Genomic DNA, 17,107 nt, shown 5'->3' on the forward strand with positions numbered 1-17,107 from the left:
CAATACAGGAGCACCAGCATATGTGAAGCAAATACTAACAGAACTAAAGAGGGAAATAGACTGCAATGCATTCATTGTAGGAGACTTCAACACACCACTCACCCCAAAGGATAGATCCACCGGGCAGAAAATAAGTAAAGACACACAGGCACTGAACAACACACTAGAACAGATGGACCTAATAGACATCTATAGAACTTTACATCCAAAAGCAACAGGATATACATTCTTCTCAAGTGCACATGGAACATTCTCCAGAATAGACCACATACTAGCTCACAAAAAGAGCCTCAGTAAATTCCACAATATTGAAATTCTACCAACCAATTTTTCAGACCACAAAGGTATGAAAGTAGAAATAAATTCTACAAAGAAAACAAAAAGGCTCACAAACACATGGAGGCTTAACAACATGCTACTAAATAATCAATGGATCAATGAACAAATCAAAATAGAGATCAAGGAATATATAGAAACAAATGACAACAACAACACTAAGCCCCAACTTCTGTGGGATGCAGCGAAAGCAGTCTTAAGAGGAAAGTATATAGCAATCCAGGCACACTTGAAGAAGGAAGAACAATCCCAAATGAATAGTCTAACATCACAATTATTAAAACTGGAAAAAGAAGAACAAATGAGGCCTAAAGTCAGCAGAAGGAGGGACATAATAAAGATCAGAGAAGAAATAAACAAAATTGAGAAGAATAAAACAATAGCAAAAATCAACGAAACCAAGAGCTGGTTCTTTGAGAAAATAAACAAAATAGATAAGCCTCTAGTTCAACTTATTAAGAGAAAAAGAGAGTCAACACAAATCAACATAATCAGAAATGAGAATGGAAAAATCACGACAGACTCCACAGAAATACAAAGAATTATTAAAGACTACTATGAAAACCTATATGCCAACAAGCTGGAAAACCTAGAAGAAATGGACAACTTCCTAGAAAAATACAACCTCCCAAGACTGACCAAGGAAGAAACACAAAAGTTAAACAAACCAATTACAAGCAAAGAAATTGAAACAGTAATCAAAAAACTACCCAAGAACAAAACCCCGGGGCCGGACGGATTTACCGCGGAATTTTATCAGACACACAGAGAAGACATAATACCCATTCTCCTTAAAGTGTTCCACAAAATAGAAGAAGAGGGAATACTCCCAAACTCATTCTATGAAGCCAACATCACCCTAATACCAAAACCAGGCAAAGACCCCACCAAAAAAGAAAATTACAGACCAATATCCCTGATGAACGTAGATGCAAAAATACTCAATAAAATATTAGCAAACAGAATTCAACAGTATATCAAAAGGATCATACACCATGACCAAGTGGGGTTCATCCCAGGGATGCAAGGATGGTACAACATTCGAAAATCCATCAACATCATCCACCACATCAACAAAAAGAAAGACAAAAACCACATGATCATCTCCATAGATGCTGAAAAAGCATTTGACAAAATTCAACATCCATTCATGATAAAAACTCTCAGCAAAATGGGAATAGAGGGCAAGTACCTCAACATAATAAAGGCCATATATGATAAACCCACAGCCAGCATTATACTGAACAGCGAGAAGCTGAAAGCATTTCCACTGAGATCGGGAACCAGACAGGTATGCCCACTCTCCCCACTGTTATTTAACATAGTACTGGAGGTCCTAGCCACGGCAATCAGACAAAACAAAGAAATACAAGGAATCCAGATTGGTAAAGAAGAAGTTAAACTGTCACTATTTGCAGATGATATGATACTGTACATAAAAAACCCTAAAGACTCCACTCCAAAACTACTAGAACTGATATCAGAATACAGCAAAGTTGCAGGATACAAAATCAACACACAGAAATCTGTAGCTTTCCTATACACTAACAACGAATCAATAGAAAGAGAAATCAGGAAAATTCCATTCACCATTGCATCAAAAAGAATAAAATACCTAGGAATAAACCTAACCAAGGAAGTGAAAGACTTATACTCTGAAAACTACAAGTCACTCTTAAGAGAAATTAAAGGGGACACTAATAAATGGAAACTCATCCCATGCTCATGGCTAGGAAGAATTAATATCGTCAAAATGGCCATCCTGCCGAAAGCAATATACAAATTTGATGCAATCCCTCTCAAATTACCAGCAACATTCTTCAATGAATTGGAACAAATAATTCAAAAATTCATATGGAAACACCAAAGACCCCGAATAGCCAAAGCAATCCTGAAAAAGAAGAATAAAGTAGGGGGGATCTCACTCCCCAACTTCAAGCTCTACTACAAAGCCATAGTAATCAAGACAATTTGGTACTGGCACAAGAACAGAGCCACAGACCAGTGGAACAGATTAGAGACCCCAGAAATTAACCCAAACATATATGGTCAATTAATATTTGATAAAGGAGCCGTGGACATACAATGGCAAAATGACAGTCTCTTCAACAGATGGTGCTGGCAAAACTGGACAGCTACATGTAGGAGAATGAAACTGGACCATTGTCTAACCCCATATACAAAGGTAAACTCAAAATGGATCAAAGACCTGAATGTAAGTCACGAAACCATTAAACTCTTGGAAAAAAACATAGGCAAAAACCTCTTAGACATAAACATGAGTGATCTCTTCTTGAACATATCTCCCCGGGCAAGGAAAACAACAGCAAAAATGAGCAAGTGGGACTACATTAAGCTGAAAAGCTTCTGTACAGCGAAAGACACCATCAATAGAACAAAAAGGAACCCTACAGTATGGGAGAATATATTTGAAAATGACAGATCTGATAAAGGCTTGACGTCCAGAATATATAAAGAGCTCACACGCCTCAACAAACAAAAAACAAATAACCCAATTAAAAAATGGGCAGAGGAACTGAACAGACAGTTCTCCAAAAAAGAAATACAGATGGCCAAGAGACACATGAAAAGATGCTCCACATCGCTAATTATCAGAGAAATGCAAATTAAAACTACAATGAGGTATCACCTCACACCAGTAAGGATAGCTGCCATCCAAAAGACAAACAACAACAAATGTTGGCGAGGCTGTGGAGAAAGGGGAACCCTCCTACACTGCTGGTGGGAATGTAAATTAGTTCAACCATTGTGGAAAGCAGTATGGAGGTGCATCAAAATGCTCAAAACAGACCTACCATTTGACCCAGGAATTCCACTCCTAGGAATTTACCCTAAGAACGCAGCAATCAAGTTTGAGAAAGACAGATGCACTCCTATGTTTATCGCAGCACTATTTACAATAGCCAAGAATTGGAAGCAACCTAAATGTCCATCTGTAGATGAATGGATAAAGAAGATGTGGTACATATACACAATGGAATACTACTCAGCCATAAGAAGTGGAAAAATCCAACCATTTGCAGCAACATGGATGGAGCTGGAGAGTATTATGCTCAGTGAAATAAGCCAAGCGGAGAAAGAGAAATACCAAATGATTTCACTCATCTGAGGAGTATAGGAACAAAGGAAAAACTGAAGGAACAAAACAGCAGCAGAATTACAGAACCCAAAAATGGACTAACAGGTACCAAAGGGAAAGGAACTGGGGAGGATGGGTGGGCAGGGAGGGATAAGGGGGGGGAAGAAGAAGGGGGGTATTAAGATTAGCATGCATGGGGGGGAGGGAGAAAGGGGAGGGTGGGCTGCACAACACAGAGAGGACAAGTAGTGACTCTACAACATTTTGCTAAGCTGATGGACAGTAACCGTAATGTGGTTGTTAGGGGGGACCTGATATAGGGGAGAGCATAGTAAACATAGTATTCTTCAGGTAAGTGTAGATTAAAAATTTAAAAAAAAAAAAAAGAAAGAAAGAAAGAAAAGGGGGATTACTCCTTAACAGGATAAAACTATTGGTAAATCAAAGATCAACGCATGCTTTAAATATCCTTAATGTTGATCACTTAAAGGGTGTCAGATGATCAGCTATGGAGGTACTCTTTTCTGATAATATTCCTTTCTCTTAATTAAAAAAAAAAAAAAAAAAGCAGTTACTGTGTGCTGACCTCCAATGAGTTCTGCACAGTGGTATAGAGGGCATGTCAAAGTGTGGGCAAAGGGTCTGTTTGTTTCTACGCAGAAGATCAAGGCCTAGCTTGGATACCCAGAAAATGAACTAAGATACGATATGAGGAGGAGCTTCCGGCATCAGCACTCTCTGGAGGACTCGTGCCGGGGGATGATCATCAAAAAGCCTCCACAGGGATCCGGACGATGCTGCGGTTGTGGCTGCATCCAGCCCACCATCTCCTGGACTTGCCATAAGAAGGAGGAGGGAGATGTCTAGGCTGGCATGTGCATACAGTGAGACAACGAATTTGACTGGATCTGTACTGTTGGAACTCAACCAGGAGTTGGGAGGGGTGCAAGTTGTAGCACCCCAAAATCTCATGACTATAGACTATCTATGGTTAAAAGAACATATGGGATGTGAACAGATCCCAGAAATGGGCTGCTTTAATTTGTCTGATGGTTCAAGTACAGTTGGAAAATATCCATCATATCATAGATAAATTTTCACAAATGCCTAGGGTGCCTAAATGGTTTTCTTGGCTTCACTGGAGATGGCTGGTAATTATAGATTCGCTTTGTTTATGTCACCGTATTCCTATTATGTCAATATGTGTGTGCAAATTAGTTAGTAGTTTAAAACCTATACATACTTAAGGTACTATACAAGAAGATATGTCAAAGAAATAATCAATCCTCCCAAGTTTCCTTCATATGCTACATCTATAGCTTTTCTTCTTCCTTCCTAATTACAAACTTTAAATAGAATTTGTGCCTCATATCGAATTTACCGAGTATCATAATTCCTCCAGGTGGTAAAGATACCTCGAGACAAGTGCTGGGCATAGAAGCCACAGGGCATAAATCTGCAAAGAAGTAAAAAGCTAACCTTTGCAAACAATATGGCTTCTCTCTCACTTACCAACTTTACATTTCCCTGTATGGCCCCGGAAGATGACTGGTTAGCCAGAGACGGGTAAGATTCCTCAAGGGAGGAACAACCTAAGACAGGCACAGTCGCAGGGGGGCCATCAGGTGAGAATTTGGGGATCAACAGAGGTGAGGCTCAGAACCTCACCCCCCCTGCTTTGAGAGAAATCTTCTGCATCCGTGGATGTCTTGCTGCCCTTGTCTAGCCTGGATTAATACTTAGTCCATAGGCACACACCTGATCATCTGATCATCTACATTTGCCTTCTTACAGCACTAAACTATGTTTTCTACCTTTATCTTGCATCTACCTACCACTTCAGCATTTTATTAAAAATAAAAATAATAATAATAATAGGAGAAATGTGGGATCAACATATAAATCAAGTACAAAAATCAAATGAATATTCATATTTGACCTGATGGTTTATAGGTCATATTGCATGATCAAAACCGAAAGTTTCTGTGATGACTGCCCTTGTACTGTTCACCATGTAAGAATTTATTCACTCTGTAAGAATTCGTTCACCATGTAAGAACTTGTTCGTTATGCTTCAGAAGATTGGAGACTGACGAGAATTAGGCTTGAGATGGATTAATGATTGTACATTGAGCATTGACCCCCCTATACTGAATTTTATTGTTGTTAACAACCATTTGATCAATAAATATGAGAGATGCCCTCTCAAAAAAAAAAAAAAAAAAAAAAAAAAAAAAAAATCTGAGAATTGGTATTGTTGAAAAATTGTAAAGTTAGTATTGGGTAATATATTTTAAATGACAGTAAAAAAAAAAACTATTTTGGAACATAACTGTAGAGACCTGTTGTTCCAAGGACATGAAAATAACCATGGTTTCCTAACAACCAGAGCTTTTGTATTCCTTGGACTGCATTCCTAGTAGAGGAAGATTAAAGAGCAGCAGCCAAAAGACTAAACTTCAACTTGGATGTTAAAGCACTGATTTGTGATAGGCTTTTTTTCGCCAAAAGTGACCTACAAGCTGAAGATCAAGAGCCAAAGCCCCCAGAGGGAAGCTGTGCTCAATTTGGTGGGGCTTGAGACCATCTCTGGCTAAATCAGCATCAGCCCTATGGGAGGCCAGCCATGAAGGAAGGGAGTCTCCCCAAGATCTGATTTCTTGAGACTACAACCTAGTGCCAGTCCCACAGTCAAAATATTCACATTCCTTGGAAAGAGAGAACAAGCATCAGTTGTGTCCATCGAAGGGGGACACTGCCCAGGTGTACCCTGGACATTTTTTGAAATCTCTGGGCTGCTTCTGCATCTGAAAAATAAGAAAAATAGCACAATGACAGACAATGAATGAGGAAAAAGATAATTTCTGGCCTAAAAACTTAAGGCTTATAAGAAATTAAGAAAGCAGACAGACAAAAAGACAAACAGTCACATCATTATTCTGAAGGCAAGTACAGCAGAGAAAAACACAAATTATTTTAAGTAAGAAACAACCATTGTAACTAAAGTTATTTTTGGAGAGAACAAACTGGAGAAAAAAACATCTTAAAATATGTCAACCTGACACAAAGATAAGGTGGAATAAGAATCTAGTCCCATTTGAAGCTGAAAAGAGCTGAATAATGAGAGCTAGTGTCATGAACTTGGCTGCTTAATTATCCTTTGTGTAAGAAAACATCTCAGAACTTTGAACTTAGGAAATTCCAACTTGTCTTGCACCAGGTCATGAGCTCCATAGAGCAGGAACCTATTTCAACAAGCAGCTTTAAGAAAAAACAAAAACAAAATACTTTAATATTTTTCATTTCTATTAATGATATATTTAGAAAATCCAGCAAAGTAAAATACACTGAATTAAAAATTAAACTTACTCAGAAAGATGTTCAGAAGTTGGGATACAAACAGAAACTGTAATTAGAAGAAAATTTTTATATTTAAAATAGCATATGAAATAAGACAAATGAGAATAATGACTTAGTAAAGAGCTCACACTGGGGCTGACTGAAAATACTGGAATAAATATCAAAGATCCAAAGTAACACAACTGTATATACATACCTTTCTCTATTACAATTTGGCAGCTATGAGTTTCATGTTGACTTAAGTGTGTAGCCATATTATCTAAGCCAGAAACATCAGTTAGGAAATCACAATTAAGACACACTACAGTAATGCCCCTATAAGAAAAAAAAAAGCAGATAGTATTAAATGAAAGGTTTTTAATGAAAATCTACACACAAATTTAGTGATATTTTTCCATGATTTACTTTTTTGTGTCACAACTGTCACTCCCAATTTTTTTATGCAAACTTGAAATAACTGAAATCAGTCTCTAGAAAATGGCATAGCCATATTCTAATTATGCTACCTTTTTTTTACAGAAATTATTTTCACTTTATAAATTTTCATCTCTTATCAGTTGCTAAAAGCAGGGAGTCAGAGACCTACCTCCTAGTCTTGGCTCTACTAACAACTTGTGTCACTTTGATAAATCACAATCTACCTGTACATCTGTATCTGCAAAGCCAAAGTACATTATTCATTTACTGAATATATATTTACTAAGCCTGTCTTTTCATATACTATACTACTTCTATACTACATTGTGAACATAATGATGACAAAAAAAAATACAGTCTGTTCTAATGTAGCTTATAATCTAGTGCTTTATTTAGGTGAGGAAGTAATGTGAGACTTTAAAAATAGATCATATTGTAACTGTCATCAATTGTGTACTATGTGTTAAAGGTTTTCCCATTTACTGTTTAGTTTTAATTCTCAACCCAAAGTTGGTATTATTCTCATCTAACATTGAATTAATTAAACTGGCTAATTCACTACTGAAGTCCCAAACACTGAGGTCCTCAGCATCCCAGCACTGCGAACTGGCCCACTTGTGGAGCCTAAACTACCTGTTCCTTAACAAAACTTCACTGAATGCTGTAGTTCCTAAGTGAAATATGTATGTAATGATTATAAATTTTCGAAAAGGTTAGGAAACAATAGTCATCAATACTTTTTGTTGAATTCGGAAATAGTGTTTATACTCACTGGATCAAACTTTGTAGCATTTGCTACTTGAAGTAGTTAAACATAATTTGCATATTACAGTATGTGACACCGACCTTAAGAGGCTAATTTAAAATGTGTTTCAACTTATACAGTTGAAAAGTATTTAAAAATAATATTAAGCCTGCAAAAATACAGAAAATTTTCAAAGAACTTGGAAAGCTGTTACATGTTTGTTATCTTTATTAAGCATTTGGGAGCTTGTAAGTCAAACATCTGAAATGTGTTTGAAAGAAAATCAAATATATTAAATATATAAATGATGTTGTTTAAAGGAACTTGAATTGTAAGTGGGACTATTTAAAAAAATTTATTCTATTCAACCTAAATGAACTTCATTAAACATTAAAGGCCCTTTTGAAAGTGATTATTGAAATATACTAGATTTCTAAATAGAATACTTCTAAGTAAAACTTAGAAGCTTAAGGAAAGTTAAGATTTAAATACTAATTATAGTCTTAAAACTAATGATAGCCTTCTCTTTTAATAAATTGCCCTCACAGATTTTAAAAGTAGTCTCAATGGTAAATGGTAGCTAAATGTCTCTTCCACCGGGCATAGGTAATTGGATCAGGAATAGAATGCATTAACTCAAGCCTTCACTACACCAGGATTTGTAATTGGGCTTTGTAATCAAACTTCTCATCTGGGAAAATGTTGGGGCTTTGTAGGTTATCAATAGAGAAAGCTGGTCTGCACAGGGAAAGGAGAATGGAACTCAAATCTAGAGAAAATAATAAAGACAAGATCACCCTAGCTCAGGGGTCAGACAGGAGAGAAGCCATGTCAGTAACTGCTCTGTTCCCCTTACTTGTTCTGGCTGCTCTCCTCCTCTTGGGGGTTCATCAGATTCTTTGGGATCCTAACAAATTATTTCTGCTTATGTGAAAAAAATAGATCCTCTAATGTGATCACTGTTATGTCAATTTGTTAACAAACCATAAATACACTCTTGAAGTTCATCACACACTTAAAAATTTTAAGGTTTATACCAAAATGCAAAATACAAGCAACATATATTTAGAGTGACTTCTCCCCTGAAACTCTAGTCTAACAGACTGTTGTGTATTTATATCAAAACTAACTTCCATAAAACCAAAATCATGTATGTCCCCCCCAGATCAACTCCTCATGATTGTCTTTCTTAATGATGTGATTCCGCTGACAATAAAGCTCAAACTATAGTTATCTTTTTCTCTTCTTCCTTAAAACAGTTAGTATGTCAAGCATTTTATAGTATTAACAATTTATTGATTACTTTTTCTGTGCCCAGCTAAAAATTTTAGATGTATATCTTACCTAAATCTTACAAAAACCCCAAAAGGTAGGTGCTATAATTTATCACCTTTTTATAGAGGACAAGGTTAGCTTAGTAATCTGCCAAGTACACACAGCTAGTAAAGGTTGGGACTAGGTTAGTACTGTTTAAAATTGAGCACTTTGATTCCAGAGCCCATATTCTTAAAGACGATGCAATACCACCTCACTGTTTTAACTCAGCTCCTTACTAAATTGTTCAAACTACCACAGCAGTTCTAATCTAGAGGATTCATGCCTCTATTGCCTACCTATTGTTGAAGGTGAGAAGAAGAGTATCTTTGAACCAATCTTCCTTCAGTATCACTTGATTCTATATAATACATCAAAGGTTCTCCAATACCCTCCAAATAAGTCCAAACTCCTTTGTCTTGTTTTCAACTCTTTCACAATCTGGCTCTTTCAATTCTTTCACAATCTGGCTCTAAGCTTAAAACTGTTCACTCAGACTTCAAAGTTATTACCATTATATCAACTTCGTGCTCCATCCATTCACTAGTAGCTATTCCCTCTATATGCCTTCTACTTTTTCACTTCTGCACTTTTATTCATGCTATTTCTTCCAACTATGTGCCTCTTCTATCAGTATGAACAATACTCATCCTTTAAAACCATGTTAATGGCTAATACCTATGAGATCATTCCAAGTAAAGTAACCTCTTTCGCCCTTCGAAATAAATAACATTCATTGCACTTATCAAAATCCTCCTTGCTTTACTATAGTTATTTACATTCATCCCTTATCATCCACCCACTAAACTATACATTCCCTAAAGGTTGGTTTCAAGAATTCTTCATCACTGTTTTCTTTATAGGACCTGCTACATTATGTACATGGTAGATGCATAACAGCAGCTAAAGAATGACTAATCCATCCTAAATAAAAGAGTCATTATAAAAACTAATGTTCTTTACAAGTATAAGTACGCATGGTCCATTGACAGAAATTGACCAATTTTCAATTTCAGACTTTTTCAAATTGAGAGAAAAACATTCCAGATCTTTAAAATGATACAGATTACTTAATAACCAAACACAACTTATGTTGACAACAGTTAGGTAAAAAATCAAACTAAAATCTCATCTTCTGAATTCTTATGAAGTTTCAGTAAAGGCAACATCTAATATAGCTTAATCTATTTCCTTGAAATCAGTAAGAGTCTTTAAATTAGTACTAATATTTTTTAAATGGAATGAATTTTTCTCTTCCCATGAGGTACCATCATAGGTGGTAAGACCATCATCACAGATGGGACCTATATTGCCCAATGAAGTCCTTTGCAAGATAAACACTAACTTACTTAACAAATATTAACTGAGTGCCTACTATGTGCCAGGTATTAGTTAATGCTTGGAATAGACAAAAATCTAAACCGCCCACATTCCAAAAAGAGAACACAGGAAATAAAGCATACAGTATATCAGATGATGAACAATGACCTGGACAAAAATGAAGCATAAAAAGGAGACAGTACTGTAGTGAAGTATGGAGAGGATACAATTTTAAGTTGCATGGTCAAGGAAAGGCTCACTCATCATAATGGAGACCTGAAGTAGATGAAGGAGTTAACCATACAAAAATATGGGGAACACACTAGTCATAAGCAATAAGAATAAAGGTCCTGAGACATAACATTATCCCCTTTTCCAACTCTTCCACTAACCCAGAGCATCAAAACAAGTATTGGGGATCTTGCTCCTCAACTTCAAGCTCTACTACAAAGCCATAGTAATCAAGACAATTTGGTTCTGGCACAAGAACAGAGCCACAGACAAATGGAACAGACTAGAGAGCCCTGATATAAACCCGACCATATATGGTCAATTAATATATGATAAAAGAGCCATGGACATACAATAGGGAAATGACAGTCTCTTCAACAGATGGTGCTGGCAAAACTGGACAGCTACATGTAAGAGAATGAAACTGGATCACTGTCTAATCCCATACACAAAAGTAAATTTGAAATGGATCAAAGATCTGAATATAAGTCATGAAACCATAAAACTCTTAGAAAAAGACATAGGCAAAATCTCTTAGACATAAACATGAGTGACCTCATCATGAACATATCTCCCTGGGCAAGGAAAACAAAAGCAAAAATGAACAAGTGGGACTATATCAAGCTGAAAAGCTTCTGTACAGCAAAGGACACCATCAATAGAACAGAAAGGTATCCTACAGAATGGGAGAATATATTCATAAATGACAGATCTGATAAAGGGTTGACATCCAAAATACATAAAGAGCTCATGTACCTCAACAAACAAAAATCAAATAATCCAATTAAAAAAATGGACAGAGGAGCTGAATAGACAGTTGTCTAAAGAAGAAATTCAGATGGCCAACAGACACATGAAAAGATGCTCTACATCGCTAATCATCAGAGAAATGCAAATTCAAACCACAATGAGATATCACCTCACACCAGTAAGGATCGCCACAATCCAAAAGACAAACAACAACAAATGTTGGTGAGGTTGTGGAGAAAGGGGAACCCTCCTACACTGCTGGCGGGAATGTAAATTAGTTCAACCATTGTGGAAAGCAGTATGGAGGTTCCTCAGAAAGCTCAAAATAGAAATACCATTTGACCCAGGAATTCCACTTCTAGGAATTTACCCTAAGAATGCAGCACTCCAGTTTGAAAAAGACAGATGCACCCCTATGTTTATCGCAGCACTATTTACAATAGCCAAGATATGGAAGCAACCTAAGTGTCCATCAGTAGATGAATGGATAAAGAAGATGTGGTACATATACACAATGGAATATTATTTAGCCACAGGAAGAAAACAAATCCTACCATTTGCAACAACATGGATGGAGCGAGAGGGTATTATGCTCAGTGAAATAAGCCAGGCATAGAAAGACAAGTACCAAATGATTTCACTCATATGTGGAGTAAAAGAACAAAGAAAAACTGAAGGAACAAAACAGCAGCAGAATCACAGAACCCAAAAATGGACTAACAGTTACCAAAGGGAAAAGGACTGGGGAGGATGCGTGGGGAAGGAGAGATAAGGGTGGGGAAAAAGAAAGGGGGCATTATGATTAGCATGTATAATGTGGGCGGGGGGACACAGGGAGGGCTGTGCAACACAGAGAAGACAAGTAGTGATTCTACAGCATCTTACTACACTGATGGACAGCGACTGTAATGGGGTTTGTGGCGGGGACTTGGTGAAGGGGGGAGCCTAGTGTACATAGTGTTCTTCACATAATTGTAGATTAATGATACCAAAAAAATTAAAAAAAACAAGTATTGGCTAACCTTACGTCTCTATATTATTTTGGTGCGGCAAAGACACTGATATTTCAAGTAGCAATGGCACATGACCAAAAAAAATAAGGAACAATGGAATCCAAAGAATTCAGAAGAATATAAAAAATGGTGCTCAGTGGATTCTGAGTTAAATCTGTGGTATAACCAAAGTTAATTACTGATGTCTTTAGAAATACTCATTAACAGCTTTTCTGCACAGTAAGCAAATTGTACACATCTCTTTATTTGAAAAAGAAAAAATAATAATCATGGATACCACATACTAATTTCAAGAATTCTAGTGGTTTAAGAAATTTACCTCAAAATTGAAAGTGTTAGTCACTTTACTGGGTATCGTTTAAAAATTCAAATATTGTTGGAAGAGTCTTATTTTTGTTCTTTTACAGTGCAAATGCATTAATATTTCATCATGATACCATTTGTCACTACTGAAACAAATTTAGCAAGAGAATATAGGCTAAGCCTACCTCTAGTCTAAGGATATAATGAACAGACTCTGAAATGTCAGTAGCAGTCATTTAGATTTCCAAATTGGGCATCCCAACATCAGGTTAAAAAAGAAGTTATATCAAACCACAGTGAGGTACCACTTTACACCCACTAGGATAGCTATAATGCAAAAGAGGTAACAGCAAGTATTGACAAAGATGTGGAGAAATTAGAACCCTCATACATTGCTGGTGCAAATGTAAAATAGTGGAAGAACTTTATAAAAATAGTCTGGCAGTTCCTCAAAGGCTCAACATAGAGTCATCATATAACCCAGCAATTCCAGTCCTAGATATATACAAAAGAGAAACGAAAAAGACATGCCCAGACAAAAACGTATACACAAATGTTCATAGCAGCAATATTCATAAAGCTTCAAAGTTAAAGTCATCTAAATGGATAAATAAAAATAAATAAATTGGTGTATCAATACAACGTAATATTATTCAGCAATAAAAAAATGAAATACTGATATATGCTACAACATGGATGAAACGTGAAAACATTATGCTAAATGGAAAAAACCAGTCATGAAGGGTCACATACTATAACATTCCATTAACATGAAATGTCCAGAATAGGCAAATCTATACAGAAAATAGATTAGTGGTTGCTTAGGGACAGGGTAGTTGGAAGGAAATGGGGATGACTACTAGTGGGTACAGTTTCTTTCTGGAGTGATTAAAATGTACTAAACTTAAATGCAGTGAAAGCTGCACAACTCTGTAACTATACTAAAAACTATTATTTGTACAATTTAAATGTGTGAATTGAACTGTATATGAACTATATGCTCAAGCAAGATGTTACATATAAAAAAATTTAAGTCATACAATTTTTCAAAAGAAAGAATTTTGGAGAGGATAAATTAGTTACCTGAAATCTTCTGAATGCTTCTTAAAAATACAAAACCTTTTACTTGGACGGTTACTATGAAAGCTGGAGACAAAATAGATTTCATTAATTTTATTATACAAGAAGTCATTAATTATAGCATTTATCAAATCTATAGTTTCTTGTTTGGCATAAAAGATTATTATATAAATAACAAAATAATGTATGTCACCCCTGTTTAATTCAACATTTTATCTTACAATCTATTTTACCTATTTAATTTCTAATGATATCTACTTCCCTAAGCATATTCTTATAAAATCAGTACCTCACCATTATATAAATACTTGAATTAAAAAAAAGTAAAGCATGTCAAATTAATTTTTTCATTCATTAAGTTGAAAAAAATTTAAACTTTTTGCTAATAACATATTTGCTACATATGAATGGATAGCATTAATTAACATTTTAAAAAATCATTTTTCCAATCATAACATGCTTGTGTCAGGTGAGAGAAGTAGAATCCAAATCATCTTTGATGTAAACAGTATTTAAGATAAATATCACTGTTCACATTTGCAAAATCAAACATTCGGACAGTTCTTTATTACAATTACTAATAGAGGGTAATGAAAAAAAAAATTAAAGTAAGAGCTCTGAGCTTAAAAAGTGCTTCCCCTAAGCACAAAACAGAAAACCACTAACCGAATTTTGTAGCCAATGAACAGCTTTTATATACCTTTTCAAATCTGGTGACAAAAGCTTTCCTGTACTAGAAAGCTAGGATTAGCTTACTGCACTATCACTAAAAATGGAGTCATGGGCTAATAATATCAGCATCCTATGGAAGCTTATGTTGGAATGCAAAGTCTTGTGCTCCCTACAAAACTACTGAAATTATCTCTGGCAGCTGGGCCTAGGAATACATATAAAAAAACTTCTTCAGGGAGTTTTACGCAAGCTAAGTTTGAGAAGCAGTAACCCTAGCAGGCACTGATAGACCACAAGCAGCCAACACACCACATCAATGGTCACTTTCAGATACAGGGTAACCATCATGAGTACAGCATATACGTATGGGAAAAGAAATACTCTGATGAGCTATAATTCCTGGAAAATATCCTCAGAATATTTCTAATACTCATTTCTTCAATCTGGGGATAATTACTCTTAAAGAATTTACAAATTCAAGATAACATAACAAAAATAATTAATTTTTTTTAAGAAGAGAGTATCAGGGGATTAGTAAACCCTGAAATTACATGCAAAAATTTGTGCACCCAACTGTTTTTCCCCAGAGGAATAAGTCCAAGATTTTATCTGATTCCCAACGAATGTGAACGAAAATGAGGTTTTTTTTAAATGTGATTTAAAACTAACTTTAAAAAACTTATTTCTTCATTCTCCTCAGACTGTTTTTAGTTTTTGGTTTCTTTATGTATTTGGTAAGAGGAGAAAAAACTATATTTCAGCATCTTTTTGATGGCTTACATTTCTGTCTATAATGTGTAACTTATTAAAATGTTGGTAATTTAAAAATTTTTAGTTATCTGAATCCAGTTTCAGACTTCCCTATCTATAAAAGGACTTATATTGCCTCTTCATTTATATTTACTATACAAATTCTATGCTTATAGTTTTGGGTATTATAGTAATGGAAAAGTAGATTTGTTAGCTCACAAACAAAAAGGAAAAAAAACTACCCTTCTTTCTATTAGATTTTTATATAAAATTAATAACAACACAGAAATAAACCTAAGACAAGAGAAAAAAGGTTGAGATTTTATTACAATATAATAAAAACATAATGTTAAAATCTAGGTTTAAAAAATTTACCACCTTGTTATATGACTATATATAATTAGCAAAGCTTATTAAGCTGGAATCTAAAAACAGGTGAATTTTACTGTATATAAATTATACTTCAGTAAGACTAGAGGGAAAAAATCCCTTTGTATTTTTAATGACCTTCACTCATTATAAGGAACAACCTTACCTTCAACAAAACACAAAAGGAATAATATCCTAAACATCCAACAAAATATTGATGGTATGCCCACTATTTAAGACACTGCACTAGAGGCTGATGATACAAAGAGAAAATGGCAAGTTGTCTGCCCTAGAGTTCACAGTTTGGAGATAGAGAGGCAGGCAGGAGGAAGTCAAACAGCTGCTGCTGCACAATAAATGCCTAATAAATATTTGTTACACAAGTGAATATATTCATAAATAATTACCACAAGATAAACATCAATAGTGACACATAAAAAGTTTATGGTTGCATGAAGGAAAAGCTGCAAGAGAATGGAGCAGAAGCCAGCTAACAATTAGAAGTTAATTTCAGTTAAGAAGGTCCCTACTATCCTGCTCCAGGCAAAGCAAAGAGCAAGATATAGAGAGATTTTCAAGAAAATAAGAGTTAAAGTAATTGATAAAGTAGTTCTTTGTCCTACTTTTTAGGCCAAAGATTTTAGGCCAAAAAATGACCTGACCAGATAAGCCTACTCTATCAACAGAGGAATGGAAAAATTACAAAAGGGGGTTAGGGAGACTAGACAGGATGCAGTTATGATACTATCACAATAATCCAACTGTTGTTCTAACTACTATTATGTAGTGCCAATAAAACTGTATGAAATATACAATGAACTCAAGCATATCTTAGAAAAATCAATTCAGCACTCTGTCTTATCCACTGTATAGGAACAAACTGTAATAGCAGTTTTCTTTTTCCTTGGAAAAATTTTAAACTTGAAAGCCAACATGAAATGTCATTTACTGAGCACCTTCCCTTATTTTTTGTTTAAAAAAATTCAGCCTTACCTACTCTGTGCTCTCATAGGCATTTATCACATTAAGCTAGGTAAATATACCACTTCTAATAAATTGGGAAAATTAAAGGCAAGGACTTTATTTATAGTATCTAATTATCACAACTTAGAAACAATAGCTATAATTACTTGGATATCTCCTCAGTTCAAATCATTTTATTAAGCACTTAAGCATATTTTTCTCTAATAATCAAAATACCTTTCTTTTTAAGAAAAGGAAACTAGAAGTCAGGTTAAGTAACCTGCACAAAGTCACATAGGTAATAAATAAATAAATAAATGGTGAAGACTGGATTCAAATCCAGATTTGTCTGATTCTTCACCATCAGCTTGCTGTACTTCTTAG

The 17,107-nt window shown here is 35.2% G+C and overlaps 1 protein-coding gene across 9 annotated transcripts in view; it reads right to left on the reverse strand.

Moving 5' to 3' along the window:
- The window catches only part of ZNF280D (zinc finger protein 280D), a 296,039-nt gene that overhangs the window by 40,183 nt on the left and 238,749 nt on the right, over positions 1–17,107 (reverse strand). For 7 of the 9 annotated variants that reach the window (XM_037020971.2, XM_037020969.2, XM_037020976.2 and 4 more), the window contains 3 exons: positions 13,973–14,035; positions 6,993–7,111; positions 6,806–6,842 (listed from right to left, as the gene is read on the reverse strand). In XM_037020971.2, coding sequence (XP_036876866.2) covers positions 6,806–6,842; positions 6,993–7,111; positions 13,973–14,035 — 219 coding nt within the window. Of the gene's footprint in view, positions 1–5,391; positions 6,244–6,280; positions 6,698–6,805; positions 6,843–6,992; positions 7,112–13,972; positions 14,036–17,107 lie in introns of those variants that run through there. The other 2 variants (XM_037020977.2, XM_037020978.2) reach the window with 2 other exon arrangements.

Source organism: Manis javanica, chromosome 8 (genome assembly GCF_040802235.1).
Source record: "Manis javanica isolate MJ-LG chromosome 8, MJ_LKY, whole genome shotgun sequence".
NCBI classification, from domain to species: domain Eukaryota; kingdom Metazoa; phylum Chordata; class Mammalia; order Pholidota; family Manidae; genus Manis; species Manis javanica.